Genomic DNA, 13,123 nt, shown 5'->3' on the forward strand with positions numbered 1-13,123 from the left:
TATAGTTATTTCCTTAATTAAACATGGAACACTACCAATATCTCATAGCGAAAATAAGCACTAACAAAAATAGTTTGCAAAGCCAGCATGACATTTCTTTTTATAAAATTCATAACCATTTTTGTTCATCTTCTGAGGATGGTTAAATTTATTTGTCACAAAAGATTTACAGCTTTTCTTTCCCCCACCCCTTCAGTTTATCCTCTGCTCTTTGAAGATTTAAAAGTTTCCCACTGATTTCAAGCAATCTTAGTGATGTAGAGAGGCCCACTAAAAACCTAAAATATTTTCCCATATGTGTTTGCTTTGGGAACTGAGGGGGAAAAAAGCTTCTTTATCTTTAGGCCTGTGAATTCTTTTATGTCTTCTTTGAAAGTAGAATAGAAGGTGGGAGTTGGCTGAAAAGATTTGCAGAATATGGTGTACAAACTTACTGTTGCAGCATAAAGATGAAGGACACTTCTTGATATGTGGGTAGTACCTCTCAGGGAATTCTTAAGCTAGTGCAAGAGCTGACCGGTCACCTCTCTTGGTGTTACAGGCTCAGTCAGAGATCACTATTGACTTTACATTAAGTTACGACTTGGTAAATGGTCATCTGTATTTATCCAACATCTTAGAGGAATAGATTTTGAATGTGCCTTACAAACCATTGTTGTGTAATCATGAACAACTATAAAAACACTTGGAGTTTAAAGATTCCCTATAGGTCCCCCCTTGCTATCAGAACAGTTCCCAATGTACTTTCCTTCAGTGACAATATATAGGTTTGAACAATGCCAATTTCAAACTTATATTTTTGTAATTTCACATGGAAGAATCCAAAGTTCAACGTGAGTTTTTAAAGAACATTTATGAGTATTGACCTCACAAACATGACAGTTTAAAATGCCTATGGAAATAAATGTTCTGTAACATTTCCACAATATCATTTATGGCACAATCCTACTGAATTGGTGCCCACTAGATGGAAGCCTCTGAGATTGGGGTATCCACTGCCCTGCCAGCCTCTTGCCAGCAGGGTGGGAGGAAAAATGGAAGCTATTTTTGCCTTTCTATCCTCCTTACCTGCATTTCACATTGAGCCAGTCTAGCTGCGTAGTGCTGCTGGGGGCAGAGATGGGAGCTGAGAAGTTTGTGGATCTGGTGGATCCATGGCCTCTCCTCCCTTGTCCCTGCCCCACCCATGGCCATGCCCCTTTTTCTCCCTCCCTATCACAACACCAACTTTGGAAGAGGGGATTTCCCCCCCTCAAGGTTGTAGCTCTGTCTATGGTCTTGGGGTGGTGGTGATGGCGGCGGAAAATCCACCATATCCTACGGTCCCTTGGACAGCCACCTAAAGACCGTAGGACTGCTCTAGTAAAAGCTGCAATAATTGTGAAGTTTTTTTTATTAGCCCTAGTCACTTATTTCAGTGGTTTCAGAAGTACATGCTGCATGTATACATATAGATGTAGATATAGGTACAGAGACGAAGATTTCTTTTCATTCATACAACACTATCTGATCACACATGTTTCAAACCTGATTATTCTGAAAGTCATAATCCAAAGAATACTGGATTTTTCCTAATTTTTCCTCTTCTTTGGCTTCTTCTTTATCTTCTGCATCAGTCAACCCAGTTTCAGCATCATCATCCTTAAGCGCCTGCAAAGAACAGGGGCAAAAACAACAGTAATGAATATGACTACCTACCAGGCAAAGCCCTGAAAAGCAGGCACACGTGCTCAACCCTATAATGAAGCCATAAAAAGCAAGCATGATGGCACAAAATCATATATGTTGTTGACATATATATTCAGAGTAGTCTGGGTGCAGAAGAGAAATATCATAATCAGCAAGCAGCAAGGAAGCAATGAAAGAAGGAAAAAGCGCCTCTTGGGGGTATCACAAGCAACAATTGTTTCAAAGCCCAAAACACATAGAAAAAGTCAATGTGATATTTATTTGTTAAAATCTGATTGAATCAAATTGCCTTGTCTGAAGACAAGTGTGTATAAAACATGCTATTAAATAGGCAAGGTTGCACAGTCATTCAATTTAAAACAGTTGTGCATGCTGTGAATTATTTACACTAAAGCAAAGTGTTTCTGCAAGATCACTCCTAGTGTGAGTGTTTGTGTGTGTGTGTGACTTCATAAAATGAGATGCCAAACATTTTTAATGTTTTATTTTCATTTATGATGAACATGGAAGCAAAGGTATCACTATGCCATTAGCAAATGCACGTTCACAGAAAAGACCCCTTCCGTTCTCGTTTTCTTTTCAATTGTTCTCAGTTTAAAGCCAGGCTGAACCAAATTGATTGAAAGATACATTAATTTTTAGCACAATTATGGTCGAATAACGCTTGCAAATCTGACTGTTAGATAAAGCAGCAGTCATTCTGAAATGGCACAGACAGCCATTACCAACACAGATTTTATAAAAGAGAAAACAACCACCTGAAAGCATAAATTTGTGCAGTATTAGAAAGCCCAAGTTTGTATCATATGTGATTTCGGGTGTTAAACATGCAATTCTGTGCATGTCACTCAGAAGTAATTCCCACTGAGTTCAATGGCACTAAGCCCCAAATGTGTGCGTATGGAACTCAATGGGACTTACTCCCAAGTAGACACATATAGAATTGTGCTGTAATACTACTTTTGACTAAAGCAATGGGACTTGTTAGCCACTGCTAACTTCTTCCATTGGTTTCAAGGAGATGAAATGACAGCTAACTTTAGCTGGAATAAACAACAAAGAGTCTTGTGTGGCATGTTAAGAACAAACAAATTTATTTTGGAACGAGATTTCAAGGACTATGGTCCATTTCATCAGACACATGGAGTATTATGGAGAGTTTCAGGATTTTATATACGTAGTACACATGGTGGTGATGGGATTTGGGGGGTAGGAATTGCTTGATCAATTGCATGATTATATTGAACAAACCCACTTGTTTCCTTTGCCAATGTGAAAATAACTTGCAGTGCATGGGGACAAAGAATTAACATCAGCTATTTACCTGTACTGCAATTTGTAAACTGCACCTCATCGCAGATTTATACCCTTGCCTTTCCCTTTTAGAATATGAAATTCAAGTTTCTCTCTCTCTTTCTCTCTCTTTCTGTGTTTGGCAACTGGCACTGATAGCAGTTTGGTCAATGGGGATATAAATTATCCTATTCCTATAAAAATAAATGAGACCCTACTCTATTTGTTTTCACAGATAATAGGATTAAGATCATATACCACATATTCCCCCCAGTGGTTTAATAAACTATATTTTAAATGGATTATTTAATGTTGGCTGCTTTAAGAATTTGAATGCACAAAATTGTTTATCACTAAGGACGCAATCCTATTCGGATAGGCGGCTGCCTCCGAACTCGAAGGCGATTGTCTATCCAATGCAGGGCAGGAGAAGCACAGAGGGGATCGTTCCCTCCATGCTTCTCCTGCCCTGCATTTTGGGCTAGACAGCTGATTGAGGCTGTCTAGCTGCGGGAGGGCAGAGCGGGGGAGGAGGCTGCTGTATGAAACACTGGATGTGTCGTACAGGCATTTCTGCCCTCCCTGCCCTGGAACGCCCTCTGGGAATGCCCCTTTTCAGCCTCTCCACACTCCCCTTGCAAGCATGGGGCTGTTCCGTGCTGCCTCTGAGGCAGCGCACAAGTGGGGGCAGGTCGGTTCCTGGAAAACCAGATATCCTATGGCTGTCTAGCCACTGTCTCGCTGCCATAGGATTGCTCTCTTATAGTATTAGAGTACTGGCTTCTATTGCAGTGCTAATTCTATTGATAATTTTGCACTGTTATATATACTGATACTCAGCTGTCTTGAGAAATTTGCACTTCTCTGAATTTCGCAATGGAGTTCTCCAGTTCAAGCATACATACAAAAATGGGCATATCAGGGAAAAGTGCATGCAAAAATGTGTATAATAGTGAAAATAATGGTCAACTTAATATTAAGAAAGTTGTTTGCAAAAATATGTATATTAGGCAGAAATGTGTACAAAAATGCATGTATTAGGAGAAATGCACACAAAAATCTGTATGAATTTTAATAATTTTAAAAAAAATGTTAACATTCAAGACAAAACAAGCCTACGAAGAATGAGACACTGAGAGAAACCCAAACTGATAGTTTCGTCCATCTGTAGTCTCACATTTTTAACCTTCCCAAACAGAACCATCTGCTTTTCCCACATTAATGTTCCGATTCTAAACCCATCGGGCATTATCTAACATTGCCCACGCACCTCTGATTATGATGTGCCAGTGGGACCACAGTGCAGATGCAAAAGGAAGGTAAGACTTCTTAGAGCAACCCTGGAAACAAACCTGAATGTTTGTTTCTCGAATGGGACAGGTAAATGGAGCTCCCTTCTGCAAGGTCTGCTGACCTGTTCCATCCTGGAAATAAGTGTTTTGGCTTGTTTTCAGTTGCTTTAGGAAGCACTAGCTTCCCATTGTACTGGTGGTAGGTCCCACTGGTGCATGGGCAGCATTGGATACTGCCCATTTACTCAGAAGTAAGTAACTGTAATTTCAAATTTGTTTTCAGTAGGTATTTCGAGAGGGATGATTTGATTCCTAGAACTACCAATCAAAAGGTTTTGTGCAGCTATTCCATGTTTTCCTTCTTAATTGTTTTTTTTGGGAAAAGAAAAAAGATGGAAAAAACAGTGGAGAAACATGTAAGGGTTACAAGTGGATGATAACATCATCTGGATGTCTGTCCCCCCCTAAAATTTTGTGAACGAGGCAGGGAAATTGCACAGTAAAAAGGAAACAAAAAACTCATCTGGAAGTACCCAGTGATTTCAAGTTCACAAGCAGTATGCCACTGAATTACGAGTTGCTGAGGGATAAGATTAGTGTGAGAGGGCTATTTCCTTCATGTCCTGCCTGTGTGCTTCCCAGAGGCATCTGATTGGAGGGAACTAGATGCTAGGCTAGATAGACCTTCAGTCTCATCCAACAGGGCTCTTCTTATGAATCTTATTTTGTTCTGTGCATTTGTAATTTTTCCTTCCCCCTGAAAGTTTGTAATAAATAACTCACATAGATGTGACTAAGAATAAAAGTGATTTCATTCCATTTTTGACATTCTGGGTTTATCATTATGTTTTTCACACATTACATCACTAGCATTTGTTAAAGAGAATGTCGTGTCATATTTTTAAACAGCTACAGGTTTTTTGTAAATGTCCACATCCCAATAGATTTTTGAGGGGTTTGTTTTTGTTTCCCACAACATAGCCATTCAAGACAGCATCTTAAGAAACAGAATGATCATCCATAACCCAGTTAATGCAAGGTACTTGAATTTAAACCAGTGTGGTCTCACTTAAGTCGGCTACTGTATTTCCACTCAAGGTGTCCATCCAACTGAATAATCAGTGGAGCCCTATGTCTAAATGATGGCAGTCCACTTGGATAGCACCCTAAGAATAGGATGTCTATAACACTACGCCACTAAAAATCAGCGAAGGGTGGTGAAACCTCACTGCATAGAGGGATCCATGGGCTGTATTCAATAGTGTTGTTCCACTAGCACAAATTGTGCTGTGTTTGCAGAGATCAAGTTCTGAACTATGTGTAAGGGGAGAATCCAACTAAAGTTCCAATTGTGCAACTGGCTGTACAACTGTTTATACGTGTTAGGTTTACAAAGTGGTCCACTAGTGCTTGTGCAATGTGAAAAGGCAGCAGAGTTCTACTAGTGCAGCAGTATCTTCTGCTAATTGTACGTTGGATTTAGGCCCATTCAGAGGAAATGAAACTGAATCTGCAAAAATGCCTTAAAACTAAGCACACCATCATGCACTGACTGTGGTCTTATAGCCCAATTATAAGACTTAGTGCACCAAACAAAAGGACAGGGCAATTACTTTAGCACACCATGTTAGAAAATACAACATTGTGCTGCTGTTATATTAACATCACAGATATTTATACCATTGCATGCTCACAAGTTTGGAGCCATATCCTTGGAAATAGCTATGCAGTGGGCAAATATTTTCTTCTCTGGCAGGTAAAAGGGGGAAAGAATGAGGCTCAGTGACAAACTATCACACTTACAGTGCAATCCTATTCATGTCTACTTGGAAGTAAGTCCCAGTGCATTCAATGGGATTTGTTCCCAGGTTGCTGTCTATAGGATTGCAATCTTAGTAGCATAAACAGTGCCAAGTCCCAATGTCTTGATCTAATCAAGAGGTGTACTTTCTGTAAAATCAAAGTATCTAACAAGTGAGAACATTTCAGCCTGATGTAATTTAAATGGCTGAGATATTACATCTCCCTCTCCTCTAACAAATTGTGCCCTAATAACAGAGAGCCACCATTGCTGCAATTATTCTTCAAGAAATGGGGCTAAATTTTTTGATAATTTCTCAGTGCCACTGTTCATCACTGATACGATTAAGTCAACTCCTTTCCCAAAGGCTGAGGTTAAGCGAGGAATTTGCTGTACCAATACATTAAATTCAGAGTCATTAAATCAGAACCTATTAAGTTTCTCTAGAGCTGAATGTTCCCCCCACCCCCTCTTCCAACAAGGAAAAAAAAGGCAGCAGAAAATTATAGGAGACATAGGAGGATTGCTGCAGACTGAAAAACTACAGCAGTGGAAGTTGTGATAGGAAGATACTTCAAAAAATAATGGTCCGAATATTTTCCCAGTTACACCAAGTTATTTCCTGAAGTCAGTTTAGTGCAGTCCAGGGTTGCGGAGACAGCTGAAAGTGTAAAGGCCATATAAACAGCATGAGACACAGAGCATGCAGTCACTGAATGAGATTCTGATCTTTTTAGGGCCAAGAGGGAAAGACCTTTGCTTCTTCCTTTGAATGCTTTGGTAACTTTGATATGTATGCAAAAAGGAAACAAAACCCAGTACATTATTTCCTGAGCATTAGCAAAACTTGGAGCTTTCTAATACCTTCAGGCTTAATATATGTTTGGTATAGAGAAAAGGGGGGAGGAATCCTTTAATCCTGCAAAAGAAAGAGATCAATTTAGTTCAGCCTCTTGATGTGTGTCAAAGCCATGTATAAATCTCAGCTGAGGCGCCACAGCTGTCAGGAGGCTAAATATATCAGAGCTTTAGACTAGGTGCATCCAAAGAGCAAAATAAACCTACCGCAAGTGACAATCCAGAACAGTCATGAGACACAACATAGATAAGGAGGACATAGAAGGAAGAAATAAAAATTAAAACATCCACACACAAACATTAGTAAAACCATGGAGAAATGACCATTTACATACGTTGTACATTTTCTGCTTGAACCCTTTGCCCAGTTAAGGATGCAATCCTGTACAACCTTACTTGGCAGTAAGTTCCACTGAACTCAATAGGACTTACTTCTGAGTAGGCATGTATAAGATTGTGCTGCAAAACTTGTAAACTTTGACCTCTACTTAACCATTTGCCGTAGAAACTGATAGCCCTTTCTACATGCATAAAGATTTAGGCTGTAATCCTAAGCACACCTACCTAGGAGTAAACCCTACTGAATGCAGTAGAACTTACTTCCAAGTAAGTTCTACTCACTTACTCTCTATATGATCCAACTTACTTTCCATACGATCACACTGTCATGTTACAATCCTATGCACACTTACATAAGGGGAAGATGGCCAAATACAAAAGAGGAGAGGGTCCCTGCACCTTTAATAGCTGTGTAGAAGAGGGGATCAAGGAGGTATAGCTTGTCATGCAAGCGACACTGCTGAGATCCCTTTTCTGCACAGCTATTAAAAATGTAGGAGCCCTGCCCTCTTTTGTATTTTGCCACTCTACCTAGGAGTAGGCCCTGTTAAACACAATGGGACTTACTTCTGAATAAACATGTATAGGCTTATTCTTTTAGAGACTAGTAGTTGCAAACCACTTAAACCAGAATGCACGCAAGTACGGCATCTTGACCCTAAATGCATTTACTTTGGCTTCACACTTGTCAAGTACCCATGATTTTGATCTGGAAACCTCATGTTCTGAGGCTACAACTGCCAGGGAATTACATTGCAGCAAGGGAAGAGGGCTTCTTGCTTGTGTGTTCACCACATTTTTGAAAGGCCTGTATTTATTACTAGAGAGTCAGGACAATGGTGAACCGAGAGAACATGGGTGATAATGTAACAGCCGAGAAGGTGTGTGGATTAGGCCAAGGTTAACTGGCTCCATGTGAATCTATAGGAATAGGAATGACTTTCTGGAAGAAGAGATTTGGTGGGAAAGAACTCCGTTCATGGCTCAAGAGGGAAAGGCTGAGCTAGAAATAGGAAGTGGCATGAAAAGAAGATGGCAGAAAAAGAAAAAATGTGTAAGACCGGTCAGCTAGCATGAATTAGTGTACACTAAGGGGAAATAAGGGAAGGGAATACTCAGATTCAGAATGATGGATGGCTGCAAACACGAGGACTTGGACCTTGTGGCCAATGTAGAAAGAGAGGGGGGATTTTGAAACATGGCCTCTTGAATGAAGGTATCATCATAGCTCAGCCTTCTCCAACCTGCTGCCCTCCAGATGTGTTGGACTGCAACTCCTATAATTCCCAATGGCCACGCTGGCTGAGAATTATGGGAGTTGTGGTCCAGCACATCTGGAGGGCACCAGATTGGGGAAGGCTGTCAGAGCCCTTTCTGGTGTGCCAGCTGCTGCTTGCACTGTGTGTGGCTTGGCTGCTGCACACAAAAGTGCTCAAGTTGGACCAAAAACCGCACACACAGCACTATGCAGTTTGGCATTCTCCATGCTGCTGTGAGCTCTGGAAAAATTACTCTTTGTCTGCAATCGTATAACACTTTCCTGGGAGTAAGCCCCATTGAACACAATGGGACTTACCTCTGAGTAAATACACATACGATTGCACTGCTGCTGTGGTGTGTAAAAAGCTGATCTGTGCACTGCTCTATTGGATGCTTGTTAGGTCTCACATGAGCACCTCAGTGTGTGGCAGCTGGGGAGGTCAGTACCTCATGGTAGCTGCTCTTCAAGAGAGGAATATGAAAAAGGTCTGAAGATACATCAACAATCCAGCAGAATCTAGCTATCTGCATCCATCTGTTTCTTTTCTGGGGTCTTGCAGCCCCTCTAGCTTATTTTGATTATGAACTTTCAGAATGGAAAACTGTCTTTTTCTATTTCTGCAATTTTCTTGCTGTGATTCTGAAGCTTTGGATAATGAACGCTGCAAGTCTGAATATATACATCAAATGAAGAACATGCAATTATTTTTGTTAGTAATATATCCATACCACTGAATTAAGCATACAGATCCATGTTTTATTTATGTTTTCATTTTAATAGTTTTTATTGTTTTATATTGTATTTAATATACAACATTACATTGTGAGCTGCCCAGAGAACTTGTGTAATGGGTTATGTGTAATTTGCACATAACACTAATCCCTGGTTTATTTAACCCATAGGTTGTTGAATTCTGGGTTATTGTGATGTGCAAACCCATGGTTTGTTAATTAAGAACAGGCCAGAAAGGGAAGCCATAGGTTGTTGTTGGGTTGTGAAATCTGGTTGTTTAAATCATGGGCTGTCATTACATGTGAACTCAGAACTGTAGGTTGTTCATGGGTTGTTTGGTCAGGCTACAGAGGCAGTAGGCAGAAGTGAAAAAAAATCTAGCCACTCTACATGCCAGTATTACAGTGCTATGAAGGCATTTGGGAGACAGGGAGGGAGTGGGAGAAGGAGAAGGGAAACAAACAACCCAGAGCTTGAGGAAAACAAACCACTAACACACCATGGGTTAGTGTTATGTGAGAACCAGGTCAGTCAGTAAGTAAATGAACAGATAAATAAACTTGTATGCACAGGATACAGCTGTTACATCACAGAAGTAGACCTGGGATGCAATTCAATATCCACTTACCTGGGATACTGAATTCCATTGAATTCAATGGGGACTTACTTTTGAACTAACATGGATAGGATTTCGCAATAAGCTTATGGGTATTATTGAATGGGAAATTACAATTATTTTACAGGAGCAATTAATGTTGTCTGGAATTTTGTTTATTGGGCAAGTTATTGGGCAATAAGAGGTGTTGAGCAATTGTTGTCCTTGAAATTGGCGGGAGCCGAATGACTTATTCAGCTGACTTTTAGACAGAATCAGAACTAACTTCAGCTAGGGATGGCGGAGAATTTCTCCCCGAAACTTTGGGGGGCCGAGCGCCAACGTGTTCGGCCCCCGAACAAGTTTCGGGGAGAAATCCTCCGGACCCCCCCGCCTGCCACACCCCCCCCGGGACGGGACTTACCTTGGCCGAATGTCCCTCCCGGCGGCGGGTCCGGCCGGCGGTTCGGCGGGTGTTCGAGCGGGGCGGGAGCGGCAGCTGGTCTTTCGACCGGCTGCTGCCACCGCCATTCCAATAAAAGAAAAAAAAAACCCCGCCCCCATGATAGGCTACGTGACGATTAACGTAGCCTATCATGGCTAGATTTGCAAAGTCAGCCGTGATAGGCTACGTTAATCGTCACATAGCCTATCACGGGGGCGTTTTTTTTTTTTTTTAAACAATGGAGTTCGCGGCTGGGCGAGGCGGGAAGCCTCCCCCCCGGCCTGAACTTCGCGGGGGGAGCAGCGAAGCGCCTCCCCCCCACCGCGAACAAGCTTCGATGAAAGGTAAGTGCCTTTCGTCCACCCCTAACTTCAGCAGGATTAAATGACTGATGGTCATACTCTAGCAGTATCAGTGTATGTTGCAAATTTAATGGCTGCATTATAGTGCATAAAAGCAGAGCAGTTTTTTCCCCTTTCATATAAACATTTGGTTGCTCTTTAAAATGTGTTCGTCTGATGTTCAGGAGGCATTCAAGCTTCCCATTTTTAACTAAATGCTGCTAAAAATGAAATCAATGCATCTGCTACTTGAAATATCTTACACTTAGGATATCTTACACTTCACTACCCCTCAGCTTGAACTGTTAAAATTTCTGGTATTTATTCAGAGGCAAACCATTAGCTTTGCCCCAAAATATACAGCCTATATATATAGTTCATCTATCAATTGAAAGTAATGAGATCTTGGGAGGCTTCTAAATAATGGGGCCACTAATTTTACGTGTCTGAAGGTGCAATACTAAGGATATTAGTAATATGAATGTGGGGAACTTTTTTTCTTTTTCTTTTTGTAATCAAAGTTAACTCAAACAAACCAGAATCAAACATGGTTTCAAATCCTGGTTTGTTAACTAACATTGCCCCAAGTTCATATGTAACACAGAACTGAGGTTTATTCTAAATTGAATATCGAAGGCTCACCGCGTTTCACATGTGAAGAAAAAGGAGAGAACAGTGTATAGGCCAGAAGCTCACTCTTGCTTGTTCCCTATCATATAATTATGGTTTAGATGATTGTCTGAACCAGGCCAATGAGTGGATTCTGAACAATTACCATTATTTAAGTAGGACATGTTTAGGGCCTCAGCAGATCTCATTGCAATTCATGGATGTTCCATGTAAGGATTGGTGGATTGTGCCCTGTATGTACATGAAGAAATCAGTGATGTTTTAGAAAGCATAATTTTGTGTATATACAAAAATGTGTGGACATGAGAGATAATTCTAAACATAATGTCTAGGCACATTCTATACTTATATATTCTCTAAAGGGTAGTGTGTCTACATGAATTTTTTTAAAAAAGATCCTTCAAATTAGTGATGGTTTCCATTGTGTGAAATAATTGAAAGCAAGTTCCTACATCCTCTAAGATTTGCTTATCTCTTGCAAGCTACAAGGAATTAGCAACAGACTTCAGATTTCTGGATTCATTGGAAAAGAGGTTTCTACTGAATCCTGTATGAATACTAAAACATGCAGCTATATCTGAAAATGTTTACAATTCTATTATCATGATTTGGTCATTTATCCAGGTCAGAACAAATATAATGAAGAACATTTAATAATATATAATAGAATTACAAGAAAAATGTTACATAATAATACAGAACAAACTTCACCAAAAAAGGAGAGGTATCAACAAAATACACACAATTTGTCCTACCACGAAATGACAGATTTTTACCATTAGTATATTATCACTGCACAAAGTGATGTTTCTGCAATCTCATAGGAGAGCAGTTTCATTTTTTTCCTCTATCTTCAAGTGGAAAAGTTTGATTTGATCACAATTGCCATAGTCAACTCAGCAATTAAGAAGCAGCAAATCACAACTAGCATGTAAATGAAAAGCAAAATACTTTGCTTAAGTGGAATTAAGATATCTGCTAAATTATGCTTTCGGATTTTATTTCATTGATCAAAATTAGTTTGGAATTTTATCTCTTTCAGTGCTATGCCCAGGCAGTTTTGCAGTTATCCTTTTAGATGCAAACATGGTGGCAACCATGTGGCTTAGTGAGGAATAAGATGATACAAGAAATATGGAACTGACATCACTCCATGTGACTTTCTCTTCTTTTCCTGGTAACATCTAGTATAACACAACATGTGAGTGTTGGCCAAAACATATCATGCAATGATATCATTGGCTCAGTTTGCACGGACAACAATCCATTTGTTTTTTTGTTTTGTTTTTTAACCCTGGGTTGTTGTGTGCGAGCAAGCATGCTAGTGCATGCTGCCCAATTGCTCTTGCTGTGAGTGGGAGCAGCTAAACCAAGAACCAGGAACTCTGGCTTGTCTCAACCCTGACAAGCCAGAGAAATAACTCAACAACAAACCATGGGTTATTTCTCCTGTTTGTTTGGGGGAGAGACAAGCCAGACTTTCTTGTTCACACATCATGACAAACAACTCAGGAATGGAGTGATCATGGGTTGTTTAGCCACTCCTGCTTGCATCAGGATGCATGAGCATGCTTGCTTGTTCACAACAGTCCAGGGTTTTAAAAAATCATGGGGTGTTGTTGTGTGAATGGAGCCATTGTGTTATACAATATCAGAGTAGGAGAGACTGACATATGGACTGGTGATGGCTCTATACCTCTTGTAACGGCCTTAGGGCCCAGTCCAAAAATTTGATAAACCAGAACATTAGAAAAGGGAGTATCAGCAACAAGATTGATCAAAAGCACAATGTTCCGATATAGGTAGATATAAGTTCAGGCTAAAAAAAAGAAAAAAAAGAACAGCAT

At 40.2% G+C, this 13,123-nt stretch overlaps 1 protein-coding gene across 2 annotated transcripts in view; it reads right to left on the reverse strand.

Annotated features, from left to right (window-relative positions):
• The window catches only part of SYT1 (synaptotagmin 1), a 536,537-nt gene that overhangs the window by 135,074 nt on the left and 388,340 nt on the right, over nt 1-13,123 (reverse strand). For both annotated transcript variants that reach the window (XM_084811795.1, XM_084811796.1), the window contains one exon: nt 1,528-1,650. In XM_084811795.1, coding sequence (XP_084667921.1) covers nt 1,528-1,650 — 123 coding nt within the window. The remainder of the gene's footprint in view (nt 1-1,527; nt 1,651-13,123) is intronic.

Source organism: Heloderma suspectum, chromosome 7 (genome assembly GCF_057233095.1).
Source record: "Heloderma suspectum isolate Gila_16-S chromosome 7, 16-S_ref, whole genome shotgun sequence".
Classification (NCBI taxonomy): Eukaryota; Metazoa; Chordata; class Lepidosauria; order Squamata; family Helodermatidae; genus Heloderma; species Heloderma suspectum.